General features: G+C 42.5%; 2 protein-coding genes across 2 annotated transcripts in view; one reads left to right on the forward strand and one right to left on the reverse strand.

Annotated features, from left to right (window-relative positions):
- Positions 1–31: 31 nt before the first annotated feature.
- On the reverse strand, positions 32–10941 carry NUDT6 (nudix hydrolase 6). Its single transcript, XM_054392227.1, has 5 exons — positions 10932–10941; positions 10521–10724; positions 5363–5418; positions 2606–2660; positions 32–417 (listed from the first exon to the last, which is right to left on the reverse strand). The coding sequence occupies exons 1-5, from the start codon at positions 10939–10941 to the stop codon at positions 32–34; spliced, it is 711 nt and encodes a 236-aa protein (XP_054248202.1).
- Positions 10942–10959: 18 nt separating this feature from the next.
- Positions 10960–16842, forward strand: part of SPATA5 (spermatogenesis associated 5) — a 189108-nt gene continuing 183225 nt past the window's right edge. Inside the window, 8 exon segments of the mRNA XM_054392228.1 lie at positions 10960–11052; positions 11121–11291; positions 11294–11443; positions 11445–11595; positions 11835–11959; positions 12553–12710; positions 14562–14620; positions 14988–15623. Coding sequence (XP_054248203.1) covers positions 10960–11052; positions 11121–11291; positions 11294–11443; positions 11445–11595; positions 11835–11959; positions 12553–12710; positions 14562–14620; positions 14988–15623 — 1543 coding nt within the window.

A 16842-nucleotide genomic window follows, 5' to 3' on the forward strand; every position in this document is an offset into this window, starting at 1 on the left:
TTAATATAATGAAATGTGAACTGTGTTGCTATCATGTGATGTTTCTGTAGGACTCGGGCAGCTCCCTGTGGTACAGTTTGTAGAACAGGCCTGTGTAGACAGCAGGAAGCTCCCTCATGGTTATATCAATTTTATGAAACCCCTCCCGGTAGCCGTACAGTAAGAGCCTGGCTACATTGCTGGTGATGGGAGTGGTGTGTTGTGTCCTAGCAAGCTCATTCAGGTCCATCCACTCACACTTCAGGCACTCCTGCTGGCAGAAGCTGATGGTGAAGGAGGAGGGCTGCAGGCGACAGATGATATACATATCTGACTTCCCAAAGGCTCCAGGGTGTTGGTGTTGCTGTCTGATGCTTAGGATGGACTTGAACTCTGACTTGATGCCAGTCTCTTCGAAAACCTCTCGAACTGCTGTGTCTCCTAGGTGAAAAGAGCAAACCTTACAGTACATATCAGAATAGCTAAACACTCTTCATAGCACTTGATCGTGGAAAATCTCTAACTCACAGCTATCTCTGCTTCTCCAGCTGTTCAGAACGTTAGCCTGTTTGTTTCCCCACAAGGATAAGCTAATTTTTTGGTCCCTGAACAAATGTAATTGCTGCATGCCTTGCTTGTGTGTATCCTGCAAAATGATGGAAGTAAGAAACTTCTGACAGCACTGTACAGGGGTGGGTTTGAAATGAACATTCTGATGGCTGCTGGCTCTGCTGAGCTCTCAGTCTAAGAGAGCACTGCACCCTCTTTTCACTTCTTTGCATCTCAGCCCATGTCTCTCCTGGTCTCTGTCCAGTTTCAGATCCAGACCCTGTGCAGCTGAACCCCTGTAGGTTAGGTCAGACAAATCAGTTTCACTGCACTTTGCCACAGAGTGTAACAAAATGGGCAAAAGCTGTTTGGAGATTATGGAAGTTGGCACTAAGTCCTTTTCAAGATGTATCCTAAGCGTCCAGTCACCTGTCAGATATGCCCAATACCAGTGCAGCCCTATTCTTGAGCAAAACGTGCAACACCTGAGCATTTGCTTACTCCCCAAAGCCAAATAGATTTTAGAAAACTTTGTAGAGATTTGCCTTCCCAGGGAAGCTTCCGTCTTCATGTGTCTGAGGGGAGCTAAACAGACATTTGATGGGTAGCTTCAAATACTGGAAATAATTTGGCCATAGAGTGGCAAGCAACATGTAAACAAAGTGCTGCATTCAGCAGAGGCCAAACAACGATCTGTTAATGGCCCTGATATTGCACATATTTGCCTCAGGCTCAGCTTCCATCCTGCAGCAGAATGAGCTGTGTAAACTTTACACTGAGTATACAAAGGTCTTTGGGACTGGAGCCCCAAGATGCCTGCAGAATGTTTCTGTTTGTGACTTTATCACAGTGTTAATTAGTTAAGAAGGCTACTGCCTATGGGGTAAGATCCTCATTTACCAGTATTGGCAAGTAAGCAGAGGCTGCATTTGATGTTGTTCAGAGGCCTCTGTGGTCCTCTGGCTTAAGGTAGCGGCTGCAAAGTAAACTCCCTGTGACAAGTGGTTTAATTGTTCAGCAAGGGGCTGTACTACACAGAAGTGGTCAAAGGGCAACAACTGAGATGATGAAGAATGCTGAGGCAGGCCTATGGTTAAGAAAAATGAAGTAATTAGGGATTTCATTGATGCTTTGAGCTTTGCTTTTTAAAGTGTTTTTTTGTTTGCCTTTTATTTCAGTGTGTGTATGGATATATTCAAATACATGACAGAAGGAACACTAGGGTTTGAGTTTCATTCACATTCTGATACAAAAATATCTGCACTTTGCTTAATCTGCATTATGAAACTACTCTGTATCTTGCATGAGTCAGTTTGTACTCAAAATGGGCAACCAGCTCTTTTGTCACTTCATGTAACTCCAGGAGAGTCAAGCATTGTAACTGCAATTTGTATTTTAGTTCCTTAAATGACTCTGAGTTGATAAGCTTTGATGTAAAGGACTAAAGAAAAAAAAAAAGAAAATCAAGCTGTATTATATTTTATGCTTCACTAATTTATATCTTCTTGTAATATGAAGATGTGATGCAGAGAATCGTAACTTGTATTAGTATACAGTTGAGTAGTGGCAGGAGAGGAACTGCAGACGACTTGTCTTCTCCCAGGTGTTTCTCAGCCTCCAGCCATGGTCTCACCTGTTCTCTGAGGGGTGGCAGCTGGCAGTCAGTGACAGTGTTTTGCTGGGGAAGCTGTTGCCAGTGCTGGTCACTCTTGTCCCTCAATACAAGCACCCCTCTGGTATCCCCTGGCCTGGGGCTGCTCTCTGTCACTGGAAGTGAACAGGAGCCTGGCTAGACAAGAAGCACAGCATCTGGGATTCCTCTGCACAGAGGAATCTGTTTTGCTATGTAACATGACATGAGTCATGAAAACTACAGCTCGGCCACATACAAAACTTTCCTGCCCAGAACATTTTTAGTCTGTTACCATTAAAGCCATAGGATCATCTCCCCTTGCTTAGTCACCATTAGCTCAAAGAAGTGATTAGTGATAGGGTTGATGTGGCTCACAATGTATTTCAATACTGTTTATGTCTTTGTTACTCTGTTGATGTCTGAACCTGTTGTCCTAGGACTTACCAATGTCTTCCCCTGGATTAGCCAGACCTCCTGGAAATTTCCATGCATTTATAGTCTGTATTGGAGGAAACAAAGTATTACTGAAGTTAGCAGCCTGTGCTGTGCTCTAATATGAAGGTGACAGTTAACATGTGACCTTTTTTTTAGGGTTTAGTTTAGATGATTCACATGAATAAGGCTTTTAAGTAGGAACTTGTTGCCTATGTGATGATCAGAGATAGCTACAGTCTGTATGAAGCATTGGAACACAACATCTACTGATTGAAAATACAAACTGTCTAACAGTCATTAGACAACATTGCTGCTGGATAACTAGATGAAGTAGTTAGATATTAAAAAAAGCTGCTATAGACTGTATAATCTTGTATTTAATCACTAGTGTATTCCACTGCCATGAGTTTGGCTTTTAAATAGTGTATATATATTTAATCTTACAAACAGGTATTATGACTGTAGTACTGTTCTATACTGCACTGGCTTTAAGATGACTTTGTGTCTGTAGTACCCATTCAGTGTAACTTAGTGTTTGTTTTTATGGAATACAAAACCTGAGGCCTTGTGTGTGATTTGTATCTAGAAGCATTTATTGAATTCCAATAAAGTTCAGTACTTAGAACGTGAAGTGCAGTCTTGGTGCTGTTACTGGCAAAGGAGTCCTAGTCCCTAAACCTCTTGCAAGTGAAGTGCATGGAGATGAGTAGGCACTGCCTTTACATTTGTGTAGTGTTCTCTTTATTTCTTTCCTTATTAAAAGTTTATGCAGGAATAAGTTAATCTCTCAACTAGAAGTTAATGCGGTAAAAAGATACAGGGGAGGGTGGGGAAAAGAGTGCTTTTCTTGTACATATAGCAGGGAGAGGAAGCTGTCTGCTTTCCAGGGATTTGAAACCCCACTGACTACACTGGAAAATGCTGGGAGTTTTTTTTCTGGGCACTCCTAAATGTCTTGGATAGGAATTTGAAGAGATGAAAAATAGTGCAGATGGAAAATACATGTAGTTGTCTGTTGGCTTTCAGATTTGCTTTCGGTTCCTGGAAATCTTTGTGTTCTGTAGAACTGTCTTTCATGATTAAACCCAAATTGCTCTTAAAATTCCACTAGCTGTTTAAATTGATTTTTTTTAAGCTTTCAGAACATTATTTATATTGAACTCACCATTTCAGGGAAATGGTTTGTTGCATGGGGAAGAACAGAGAGGAACCGACAGTGGGAAACAACTGTCTGAGCCAATCTGCTTGCACTGTACGGTCTTTCAACTTCTATGTGCATAAAAGCCAGAAAGAAGGTAGTGTTTCTGAAGTTCATGACGTGCTGTTCTGCTCCTGGAGACTCTTCTAGAAGTGAAACCACTTCCAGAGCCTACAGCTTGTGTGCTGTATTTATGTTTTCATTGATAATTAACGTAAGACTGAAGGTCCTGCTATGGAGAAGTCCTTGAAATTGTACTTCATGGTAAGTAAAAAATATAAAATAATAGTTTACAGGAAAGAAGAAAAGGGTGTTTCTCTTCCTCTGAACTCCTGTATTACACATTCAATGTGCTGTTACGACTGAGCTGCCTATGAAAGCAACACCCTTTTGTGGGAGTTCATTAACTGTGGTGTCATTATCACTGAACTGATGTTTTGGGTCTCCTCAGAAGTTTCAAGAAAGATGGGGAAATGCAGCCAGGGAGATCTGGCATAGTGTTAACTATACAAAGTGAAAATGATGCATCCAAATACACTTCAGCCTATCTCTGTAAGCTTTGCTTGTTTCTGTGAAGGGTGGCTGTCAGGAGGATGAGGCCAGCCTCTTTTCAGTGATACCCAGCGATAGGATGACGAGCAATGGATGTAAACTCAATCATAGGAAATTCCATCTCAATATGAGAAAAAAACTTTTTTACTGTGAGGGTGACAGAGCACTGGAACAGGCTGCCCAGAGAGGCTGTGGAGTCTCCTTCTCTAGAGATCTTCAAAACCCACCTGGATGTGTTCCTGTGTGACCTGCCTTGCTTTGGACTCGATGATCTCTTCCAACCCCTAACATTCTATGATTCTTATGATTCTTGCTGTGCTAGAGATATTTTATTTAATTTGCAACTCAAAGCAAAATGGAAGCCAAGCACATTTTAATGGACAGCAGAGGCAGCTGCTAACGATCTGGTGTGCCTTCTGCACTTGCTGCATTGAAAGCCCAAGCTAGTCCAAGAGAGGCTGGAAGGCGTGACCAGTGATGCGTGGTTACCTCAAGCCACATCACACAACCCACCAGTGCTCTCTGGTTTGGCATTCTCTGCTACGAGGTCAAGCACTTCAGCTGGTCAGAAATTAATGATCCTACACCTGCTATACTAAGGTGGTCTCCAGGGCACCACATTATTGCTTATTTAAAGCCACAAACATGCCCTGAATTTTTGAAACCAAACCAACCTAGAATCCTCCCAAAAGCTGCTTTGAGCCATGAGAGTTTTCCAGGAGTCTCCATAGATCCAAACAAGACCAGGAACTTCTGGGTCAATTACAGGAGAAAACTCAAAGCAGAAAGGATACTTCTGCTGATTCAATCAGTGGTTATAATTAACAACAAAGTTGTGGATTTTCTAGCTCTGTTGTTTTTTATTTTCAGATGCCATACAGCAATCTGTGTTAAGTAAAAGGAAGTAAGTTTTAACTATTACAATTTTGGACTGGAATAGAAATAAAAATACCTTTGCTTTATACTAGAGTCATCTAAATGAACTTCTGTATTTTATAATCCTGTTACAAACTTACCCTATTCCTGTCTTGCACAACCAACACCTTTCCAGTGCTTTCATCTAGAACAGCACCTAGTAGAGAGATAATATTGGAAAAGATTTGTGTTAGACAACTATTTCAGTCTTAAGAACCATGATTTCAGGTGTTTTGATAATTCAGGACAAGCCCCTAACAATCCTCAGTTTACAGATAACAAGATCTGCATGGATGAATCACGGACATGGCTTGTGGTGGAAAACTGATACACAATAAAAGATAAGAAAAGGTTAAGTATCCTGTATAAAAATGCAGTATTCGCAGTACTGAGATAAGTTCCTCCTGCACTTAAGTTCCAGATTAGGCAAGAAATGAGAAGAGTAATTTGCCTGTGTTAACATTATCCAGAACTAAAGAATGCAGGATCAAGATGTCATCCAAACAATTCAGCAAAGCTGCCTGTTTCAGCTGAGCTGTGCCTGTAATCTTGCAGGAATAACAGAAATTTTTCCAGTGACTCTGGCTGAGCAGCCACAGTGGGTACGAACTTCCTCCAGTGAAATTCATGGCAAACCTGCAGTGAAGATTTCACTGTTTGCTGGTCAGTAGCACACAAGGTTTAGTACTCAATGGGCTGACTGTACTGATCATGTTTAACTGGTTGGCTGGCTGTGAACTTGTACTGTACTATCCAGCTACACTCACCATAGGAACTGCACAGTAATCCCAGTCAACTGGTTAATCCCAAAGCATTGCTGCCAAGTGGAAAAGTGACACTTCCATTTGATTAAATAAATCAGGATGTGTGACTTCAGTCCTGAGGCTCAGCCCATGACTTTCTACCACAGATTACAAGTCTTCCTACTTACTAAAATGCAAGTGCATGTCATACTCATAGGTCAGACTTCAGAAATGTCTTCCCTCTAAACCAAGTATTTTTCTGGGATTTTGAAGTGTGCTGTGGTGAGTGGAACGAGCACTGTGGTACAACTTACCAGGCTCTTCTCCACATCAAGGGTCGTGCAAGGGTTTTAAATTGGTAGTTAACAATAAAAAAAAGGCCTATGTGATTTGACAGCAGGAGGAAGAGTACACGAACAGATCTGTGATGATCTATGCATTTAAAATACTATGGGGAGGTGTTTCCACAGAAGGGAATTATTAAGGAATGAGTGTGCAGCTCAAAACATCCTCTGGTTTTTAATAACACACAGCAGACTTGTGTAGGACAAATATTTAGAAGATGAAATACCCATCTTCCATCAAAATATGTAAAAAGACATGCTTTAAGAGGGTAGTCACATATCTGCCTCCCCATGGCTTGTGACCTTATGATTTCATTCCTTTTGTAAATATTTAGCAGCGTCCAGGTTCAAGTACTGTACTGATTAAAAGAGGGAACAAAAGCAAAGCAGGAGAAACTTGGATTACAGGGATTATTTTTTAGAGAAGCCATTCTTCTGCCAAATGATTCGCTGAGACCAAGGAGGACTGGTGAAGGCAGGAAACTGCAGTTTCAATTAAACAAAAAGAACATTTTCTCTTCTCTCTTTCCCAGAAATTGATGCCTGTGAATGTAATTTTTGGCAGTGAAATTCTCTGGGAGATGCCCCCATGTTAGGTGGGCATCTCCTAACTCCACACAAGATGAAAGAATAAGGATTAATAGGATTTGCTGTCTGGTCTCTAGTTCCCAGGTTTAACCAGGTTTAACCTGGGAAATCCTCTGCTGAAGCTTGCTGGGCCATCCCCAGTGAGATGAGAGCTCGCCTGCAGGCTCAGAACTGTGGTTTTGAAAACTTTCCCTCTTGCTACAATGTGGTGCCTGGAGCTTGAAATCACCTAACACCAGGATGACATTCTGGAAAGGTTTACTTGCAACCTAACCAAGTAATCAGTATTACAACACTGTGTTGTTTTGAATATTCTCTTTTGGGAAACAGGTAAGAAAATTATTTAACTAAAAACCCCACAAAACCCTTAGATAACTCTGTGAGTAATGGAAAGGAAAAATACCTTCACTCTACCTGTTTTGTGACTGATGTGAATGTGAAAAGATGTTGAGAGTTGAAAAGCACTGGTCATCCACAGAAGGAGCACACACAGGACTGCTTGCATTGTAAACATCACTGGACAGGAATAGGTATTATTTATAAAACTTGGGAACTGTTTTTCTTTTCCAAGTTTGGTTGGACTTGATGATCTTGGAGGTCTTTTCCAACCTTAATGATTCTATGATTCTAAATCACTGTAGATTCCTCAGCCCATCACAACCTAAGTCCACCTTTGTGTGCAGTTAGACATTTATGCAGCTGCTCCTTTTACCCATTTCTTTAAGTAAAAGGACTGGCCAAGGCTCTGTGTGTGTGCATGTGTGTGTGTGTGTGTGTGTGGAGACCTTTCTCCCCAACTCCAATGACTCGTTTCAACAACTAAATTAAGGTAGGCAGCAATGAAAACAACAGCCATGTGGTAGGGCTTGTACTACATGGGAGGGAGAAGAAAATTACTTTGACTTTCCTTCTTCCACTTGCCTTCCTATGCCATTGCTCTGTGGCATGTTTACAAACACGTCTCTTTTGGGATGGCAAACCACTTCTTCCTGGGAGGCACAGAATTTTGGCAGTGCTTTTTTCCAAAACATCTTAATCACTTCATACACCAGAAGCTCTTCTGTACCTTTCACATCTTTGGAAAGTCCTGCCGCCTACAAACAGATGCAGTAAGTTAGCTGGAACCCACATCACATATTCCACTACTAAACAACAATGGCCAAGCCCAGTGAGTAACGTTTGCTACTCTCCACTTGGCGACTAATTGAGTCTGGCAAAATATGACCTGACCCTGCTTATTCACACCTTTGTCATCACTTGGCTGCGTGATGCTGAGGCACTGGCCCTGGCTGTGTGGAGTTCACTGTGTGGGAAACCCCAGACAGGACAAAAAGCAGCTGCTGGTCTACTTGGCAATGCAGGCTACCTGTGTCTGCTCCCTGTGCTGGCTTCCTTCAGGGCAGTAAACCACTCTCAACTGCTCTGCTTTTTTTGTTTTCAGGATGCTCAAGGCACTAAGTCCTGTATTTAACTGATTGAGACGCTCCAAGATAAAGACCCTCAGCAGCAAATTTGCCTTCTTTTTACTGCAGAAACTTTCTAAAATACAGGTTTTTGTGTGGGAAATAAAAAAGCCTAGCATTTGGCACACAAAAGGCAGTATTTCAATAAAATGGATTAAAAATAGAATGAAGCCCTTCCACTACCCAGTCTCTCCTTCCTGAAGTAGAAAGCTAAGAGACAAAATATATGCCTAGTGGAATACACATTGCATAGTGTATTCTTGGGATGTGTTCCAGAGCCGTGAAGCGTGAGCAAAACAGATGAAAAAAAACCCCAACACTGCCATCATTATTTCACATACAGAAAACTGTTTACTTCCAAATTACTTCCTTAAGCCTTTTCCTCTTTTACAGAATCTCGCAATATTGAATAAAAGGTACAGGTTTGCAAAACAGCAGCAAAGAATACATATATCGTATGTGGGCAATTTTTATGCCTGTGCAATAGAGAATGAAATCCATATACTTTCTGTTTCCTCAAATTGTATTTTCACCTTGCAAAGTGTTTCTTTCTCTTGAAGTACAACTGGAAACTGTGCACTGAAAGCACATTTTTCATATCTGCAAATCCTTTATTTAAGACTTTTTCAGAGTTATGATTTTTCTTATCGTAAGTTGTTCCTAATAACTATCAGGGCCACTCAAACATCTATTACATGATTGCCTTTTGAACAGCATTTTCAGCTGTGCAAAACAAGAAAAATCCCCTTTTAGTTAGTCATGCTCCCTCAAATATGCAAGTTATATCTGTGAGGAGTAACACAGTGCTTCTGCTAGGAGAATGAACTATCTTACTCGAGTTTAATACAGCATATTTTAATGGTGAGGTTTTCATACCTCAGGAAAACATGCTCCAACATGTCCATTGAAAAAATCCAAGACTGACTTCGGCTTCTCCTCTGCCCTCTGCTGGCTTTGGAACGGAAAACTCCTACTACCAACAGCAGCGGCACCGTTTTGTAATTGAAGGCTCTGCTTTCCCAAAACTTAATCGAATCTGACATGCTGCTACATTAAATAATCTCTATTTTAAGTGTCCTTTCTAACTAGACATTGAAAAATCTCTATTTATGGCTTGTAACACCACTTAATGAAGAACTCATGTCCCACACAGTCCCTGTAAAACAAGGACAAACAAATCAAACTTGTAGCAGGAGAATTTTGCTGTCCCTCTAGTCTAACTGCTGAGTGTTACATAGCCTTTACCAATAAGGGGCCCAAACCTGCCTTCAGATTACAGATTACTGAGTGATGGGCCAGGTAACTGCACATCTATGGAAGACTGCTTGAGAGTTTTTACCAAACATTCAAATTAGGTGAAAGGGTGAAGGTGATTTCAACTTGACTGTAGTTTTTGCCCCTCATCAGCTCCTTGGGAATTTCCTCAGTTTTAGAGCAACTCCTTTAAAACTGTGGATGTGGGAGGTCTAGATGGGCAAGATTATGATGTCCAGATGTTTGTTTGCAAAACACAATTATTTGAATTGTGGAATTCTAGGCACAACTTAGAGCAGCTTTTAGACAGTTGTAATTTAGGCTAACAGTTGTGCTAGCTCCTGAACAATCCCTGTTGGGTCAAGCTTGCCCCACTTACGGACTTCTAACTTGAATGTGTTTTATGAAGATGCATATATTAAGCCTCTACAGTAATGGCAGGAAGCAGTGAAGTTATTTTTTTTTCCTATGAAGTGTGTAGTTACTTTATCGGTTTTCAAAAAACTTCTTGAACCTTGAAATCCAACCTCTTACCTGCAAGGTGAAAGCTGAAATGCACTTCTCAAAATGGTATTTAAAAGTAGTATTTGTAAGGCACGCTTTAAAGCTTCAGGACCACATTTTCTTCTCAAGCTGCTTATCGTTTCCTCAAACTGGAATAATGTTGTGAAACCTCTCCCTGTTGGCCTGTTTTTAGCAACCCACAGGGTTGTACCCGCACACTCATCAATGACATGCTTTGCTTTGTAACCAAACACTAAGTGGCTGGGTTCCATACACTGGTTGTGCAGAGGAAACAGTTCATTGCCTACAAAACATAGATTGTTCAAAAGGGTTTTCAAGGCCACAACTGCTCTTGTAACTAACCTGCAACTCCCAGCTGGTGGGTGGCATATCCTGGCAGCCTGCTGGGCCCTTCTCCTAGCCAGAGGGTCAAGGTAGATGAGCCCTGCTCGGCATGGTGGAAAGCAAAGCCTTGTGAAGCAGCCACCGCCACAAAGCTGCTCTGGTGGATGGGGACGTGGAGCCAGACAGCAATGCGGCCTTCCTCTCGCCACTGGGCCACAGCGCCTGCAAGAGACAGCAGGGTGAGCAGGGGGAAGGACGCTGCCACCCCCTTGCCCTTTCTCTTTCTGTTTTTAAACCTTATTCTGCACAACAGGTGGGATTAACATGTCAAAGTCTGTATTTTTACCTCATTTAGCAGAAGGTCAAACAACCACCGCTGTGAGGAATGTGTCAGTGGCAAGAGGCGGTGCCACCATCTTGGCATTTTACCTGGCACCATTTGGTGTTTGCGTGCAAAATGATGGCTCCTATGTTAGGATCTGCCACAAGGAAATGGATCTTTGTGCGCTTCTGCCGCCTCTGCCAATACCCTTCTCCACACGGCATCCGTGTCTCTAGAGGAGGTCGACGACCACCGTCCTCCCAGGGCAGCAATAAAGGCGGCTCAAGCTTCCCCAGCGAGATCCGCCACCCCTCATCCCGTCCGCCCCCGCTGCCCTGGGGGTCTCCACCCAGCACTTGCCCCGCAGCCACCGCCCGAAGGCGGCCCGCTCCAGGCGCAGGGGACGGCGCAGCTCCGCCAGATCCACGCTCACCCCCCCGAACTTGTCGGTCCGCGCCCGCAGCCCGCTCAGGGCCCCCCAGCCCCGAGTTCGCTGCAGCGTCCAGCCCAGCCTCACCATGACGCTGCGCAAAGAGCGGGAAGCACAGGGGGGCGGGAAGGGGCCGCCGCCGGGGCGGTGCCGGCCTCTGCCCCCGGAACTGTTCGGCGGCAGCCGGCGAGGCGGCATGTCTGCCTCCGCTAGAAAGAAAAGCAAGGGACGGCCGCTCCCGGGCGGCGGTGGTGGCAGCTCTCCGCGGGCTGCCGCCAACCCTGGCACCGTCGCCGAAGGCGGACTGCTAGCGTTGGGCGTTACCGACGCCGTGGAGGCAGGTACGGGGGTGCGGGACGGGGGCGGACGCCTGCTCGGGGGCTGGAGCGCGGTTCGTTTGAAAATGAGCCCTGCGAACCCGCGTTCCCGCTCCGCGCGGCTGCCGCGTCCCCTCGGGAAGACGAGATCTCTGTAGGACCTTAGTGGGGCTGAGAGAGGACCGCGAGAAATACTGAACTTGTCTGATAGGTAGGGAAAAATTATGTTTGCCTTTTTTTTTTTTTCCCCCTGAAAATAATAGGAGATGACAAAGTTCCCAAAATGCTGCGAAAAACCCTTGCCCAGCTATCACTGAACAGCATGAAGTCTGCAAACCTATGCATAGGTCGTCCGGCATTGCTTACCTCTGTTGATGGACGACAGGAGGTGAGACTCTTTCTTGTTCCTCCAAGTGCTTTACAAGAGTGTTTCTTGTGCCTTCAGTGTGTTCTTGTATACCATAGGGACCCAAATGGAACATGCCCTGAGAAAGAAAGTGAATGTGCTCTTCTGTGTTTTCTGCACTGTAGTTCCATGTGTATTCCCAGTACTGAAAAAAAAAAAAAATCCATGCTGCTACTTTATTTCAAGAAATTTATAAGTCATGTATGCAAATATATGTGTTATATGTGTTATATTGCACACATCTATGCTTTATTTGCAAAGAAAGAGTACAGGTCTTTAGTCTTACTTCTTTGCTGATTTCTAGCATTTCCTAGTCAGCACACTGCATGCTTTTGTGGCATCTGTAGAACGTGCAGAGTCCTGGTGGAATTTGTCTCCCAAAATATAACCCTTTCCTTCCTGAAAAGTGTCTTGGATCATACTTGAGAACTTGGTGCTACTTTCATCTTATTCTGTGGCACCAATCTTTCTTCCTCGGCTCATGTTTTTCATAACAAAACACTGGTTACTTTCAGGGCTGGAAATAGGGGAGAGAAACCTCAACTGACAAGTGTTTGTGTTGAAACTCTTCCCAGGTCTGTACTGCTTGGCCCACTGCAGGCTTTCCGGGTGGGAAAGTTGGACTGAATGAAACCACACAGAAGAACCTGAAAGTAAATCTAGGTGATGCTGTCACTGTGCAGCCTGTGACTGGTGCAGTTATCCAGGCAGAGGAAGTCGATATAAAGTTGAGGTATGGGACTTGTTATAACCCAGTGACATACCACGAGGTGTCCTATTTGCATTGCAGACTCTTACCTCCTAGAAGATGCTCTTTTTCTCTCTTGCTTTGGTGGAGTTAGTACTTGCACAAAGGCAACTGTGCAAGAAGCCTCTTGTGTTACAACCTGAACTGCAAGCCCCGTGGTGCTTTGCTCTCCATCTGGCACTCTCGTTTTGAAGCTGGTATGACAGCAGCATGGTATTAGCAGCAGCAGCTTCAACTCAACCCATGACAGCAATGCTTCCTTTCTTTAAAGCTGTGGCTTTTACTGAAATAATAAACTAAGGGTGAGTTCAGATGAACTTCTGAAGTATTTATGATTGCTGTAATGTTTTTGGAAGCTGTTCTACAGTCAATTTTCATTCCCTGTCAGGAGTCAGACTCCTAGGATTGTGGAAGATTAAAAGTACCACTGGATTAAAACAGAGAAAACACGAAACCTGTAAATTACCCTTTTTATGCCTGTTAATTTACTACAAACCACAGTGCTATCCTCTCATGTGAGAATATAAATTATTAAAAGTAGAGATACTATTATTGGAGTACTCCCTAGGGCTCTAGACACTTTACAGATGTATTCATTCTCTGCAAACTAACACTTCTGAGGACTTGCTGGATGCATAATCAAGCTTTTTCTTTCAGTCAATCCCTAACCTCAGACCCCAGCAACATAACTGAATTTACTTGTTGGGAAGGATTGTGATATTTTGAGTGTTCTCTTTTAAGTTGGCATAGTTTGCCTCAAGTTGCTTTCTTTTTCAGTAGGAGAATCAGGCTTTTATTTGTAGGTTTAGAGCTCCCCCAGTTGATCTTACTTTTACTTTCAGCAGCTGCTCCTGCTTCACAGGCCTTTGGTGGTGCTGTTCAGCTCTTCAGTGTAATAATGCTTTTCATCATACAGGTTGTGGACGCTTACACAGGTTGTGGAAGTTTGTCTGCAAAATGGATATAGTGAAGCTTTTGTTGTGAAAACAGAAGGGATAATGTGTGAGGCTCATACAGATTGGCTGAGGGGATAAATCTGAAGGAGTTAAAAAACAGAAACAGTTTAATGGGCTTTAGTAAAAGGTAAAGCTGCAAATGAAACAGGATAAAAGTTTTATGGATAAATCATCACTGAAATATAATTGAATCAGTACAGCCTTATTCATTGCAGTTTATCTGAAGAGCAGGGAGAGTAAGTGGTGTCTGTGGCATTAGTAAGTTGTAAATGTGGTAAAATGTAAATGTTTTAATGTAAGCACCAGAGAAAGACATTCATACAAGCCACCTTTTATCTTTCATTAGCTTAGGACATGCTTGGCTTTGTGAGTGGTCAAGGCACTGGTTTAATCAGTCACAGGTGGTAGATGTGTTTACAGGGCTAACACAGACCAATCTTATCTATGTTTTTTTCTAATTCAGTAAAAGGGTAGCAATGGCCATTCTGCCTGATGGGGTGAGAAACATGTACTCCATATTTGTAACCTTACAAAATGATAAATAGAACTTGTGATACTGTTTATGGCAGCATTTTGTATGGAAAAAATAACCCCAAATTAAATCTGTGCTTCTTTTGGTACTACATGTGGGGTTGGACTAGATGATCTCTAGACGTCCCTTCCAACCCCTAACGTTGTGAGATTCTATGATTTTCAGAGTTAAGATGTATGATCTAAAAACTGTGAAGTGCTCATCCATCTTTTCTGTTTGTAGGGTTACATTATATACTGTAAAACACGTGATATTCATCATCCTGTTACCTTAGTGATGTGAACTCTGGTTTGGTTTTGATGTAGTTATTGACTGGAAATTTTGTTTTTTCTTTTTTTCCTGTCACAGGGACAAAGATGCCACCATTAATGCTGAGGAAATGTCTGTCTGTCTACTGAGAAACCTAGGTATAAGTTGTATTGCTTCTCTTTTGACTGCTTTCGTAGTAGATCATCAAATTTTGGATGGAAAATCAATTCCATAATCTCCAGTTGTATGCTTTATGATATTTTAAATGCTCAAGTTAGTTAGATTACGAATGATACTGATTGATGTTTATCCAGTACAGTCTGCTTATGTACAAAAGGATCATTTAAATTGCCTGAAATAACTTTGAAATCACCTAATACCCTTTTGCTATGTTAATTTATAGCACTATCTGGGCTTCATGATAAAGTTTGTGATGCAAGACTGTCTGAATGTTATTGCTGCCAAGTAGGCTGAAATTTCTTCTTTGTATTTTGTTGTTTTTTTTCTTTTTTAACCTTCTCACAGATGGGAAAATAATTTTACCAGGAAACCTCTTGGCTTTCACTTTCTATGGCAAACTTTGTAACTTCGTGGTGATGAAAGTGAAGGGAACTGATGGTGCAGAGCTGAGTGCCCAGGGCAGTGCCCTCTCCAGTGATGTGCAGGAGCCAGACCTTGAAAGATCAGATTTGGAGACAAGTGCATTAGATTTGTCCTTACAGCTTGGCAAGATGGACATTGATGATAGTCTGGAGGTGGCACCTGTGAGCACACCAAACAAACCATCAGATCCAGGTTCTCCAGTTACACCCAGTTCTGCTGTGGCAGCCAGCGATCAAGATTCTGGTCAGGGGGATAAAGCCTACAGTGAAAGAGATGGTGCAGACCTCCCCAAAGAGTTGGAGTTGACTGGGAAAGGAGGTAGTGAGGAACTCCCACTCACTGGCAAAGCTGGAGCAGTAAGCAATACAGATGCTTTTTATTTCATTTCTTCAAGAACTAAAATCAATTTTATTGAAACAAGGACCAGTGTGACAGAAGATAGTGACTGTGAATCCCGAGTCACCTATGATATGATAGGAGGCTTGAGCAGCCAGCTCCAAACTATTAGAGAAACAGTTGAACTGCCCTTGAAGCAAGCTGAACTGTTCAAGAGTTACGGTATGGTGCCTAAGAGTTGGCTTTCTTCATGTCAGACTAGTTTTCTTCTTTAACATGGCTTTTTTTTTTTTTTTATTGAAATGGGTTATTCAAGGAATAAGCACTGAATTTTATGTTAGCATTGCTATACCGTTGTGTCCCAAAAGTGAAAAACTGCTTTATAATTATCTTGTATGGATGCTCTGAGGATGTTCAAGTCTGCTGGTGTGAAAACATAATTGAATAGGAAAGGTAATATTGGTCCCCAGAAAAATTCAGTTATGCTGAAGTACATTTATAGCAAATAGGAAAAAATTCTATACTTGGGCATTTGAAAGGTGCAGATGTTTGTGTCATCATAAGGTTTTTAATTTGTTTTGGTAGAGTCAACAATTTTTTTTTTTCTGGTTGAGAAAAGCTTAACTTAAAGAAGTCAGACGAATTCTTCTGCTGTTTGTATGCCTGTGTGTTACAGGATTTCTGCAGAATTTTAAGGAATTGTTTGGGGCTGTTCTGCTCAAACTGTTCAGTGTGTTCAGTATGGAATTACAGGGTGAAAAAAACTAGTATGATTACTGTTGCCATATATGAAGTTATATCTAATATATGTATGACCTCAGGATTTTTGTGACAAAAGTAAAACTGTACTGTGTATGCATCACCCAGAGGCAGGCTTCTCACCTATAAATATTTCTTTACTGTCATGTTTTTGAGGCTTTTTATTTCTCTTGCCTCACATACACTTTAGCAGGAAGGTGATTTCAGTGATCACTGGGGCCATTTCCATAAGGCATAGGTGGCTCTCTTGCTGTGTATTGCACGCCATTGGCAGGAGTCAGTCCAAAAATGCTTGATCAGGTTCTCTACTAACCACATGAGAGAGTATGATGGTTCCTCACCAGTTACAAACCCTTAGGAACCATCCAAACGTTGAGAGTTGTTTGCTTGCTCACAGGGAGTGATGCTGTGAGCTGAGGGTGAGATCTTTGGTTGAAGAGCTGTGTTTCTTGCCAGTATCAGAAACACCACGAGGGAGCAGCATGTGCCTTAATGGACTGTTGTGAGGCAACCTGTCTGTTAAGTCCTCTCTCAGTTAGCAGATTAGTATATTAGTTCCCAAGGCTGTAGTATTCTCTGTCACAACTGGGTTGTCACCTGCCCTTCACGTGTCATTCCTTGCCTGGTGCTGCAGTACCCAACCAGTGTTTCTTCTTTGGTTGTGTTCCAGCAATGCCTTTTG

Source organism: Indicator indicator, chromosome 25 (assembly GCF_027791375.1).
Source record: "Indicator indicator isolate 239-I01 chromosome 25, UM_Iind_1.1, whole genome shotgun sequence".
In the NCBI taxonomy this organism is placed as follows: Eukaryota; Metazoa; Chordata; class Aves; order Piciformes; family Indicatoridae; genus Indicator; species Indicator indicator.

Excerpts from the sequence above, each read along its gene's own strand:
- NUDT6 (XM_054392227.1), bottom strand. Across the intron at positions 5,419-10,520 it reads CCACCAGCTGGGAGTTGCAG|GTGCTGTTCTAGATGAAAGC; the intron begins GTTAGTTACAAG and ends TCTCTCTACTAG. Across the intron at positions 2,661-5,362 it reads TTGTGCAAGACAGGAATAGG|ACTATAAATGCATGGAAATT; the intron begins GTAAGTTTGTAA and ends CCTCCAATACAG.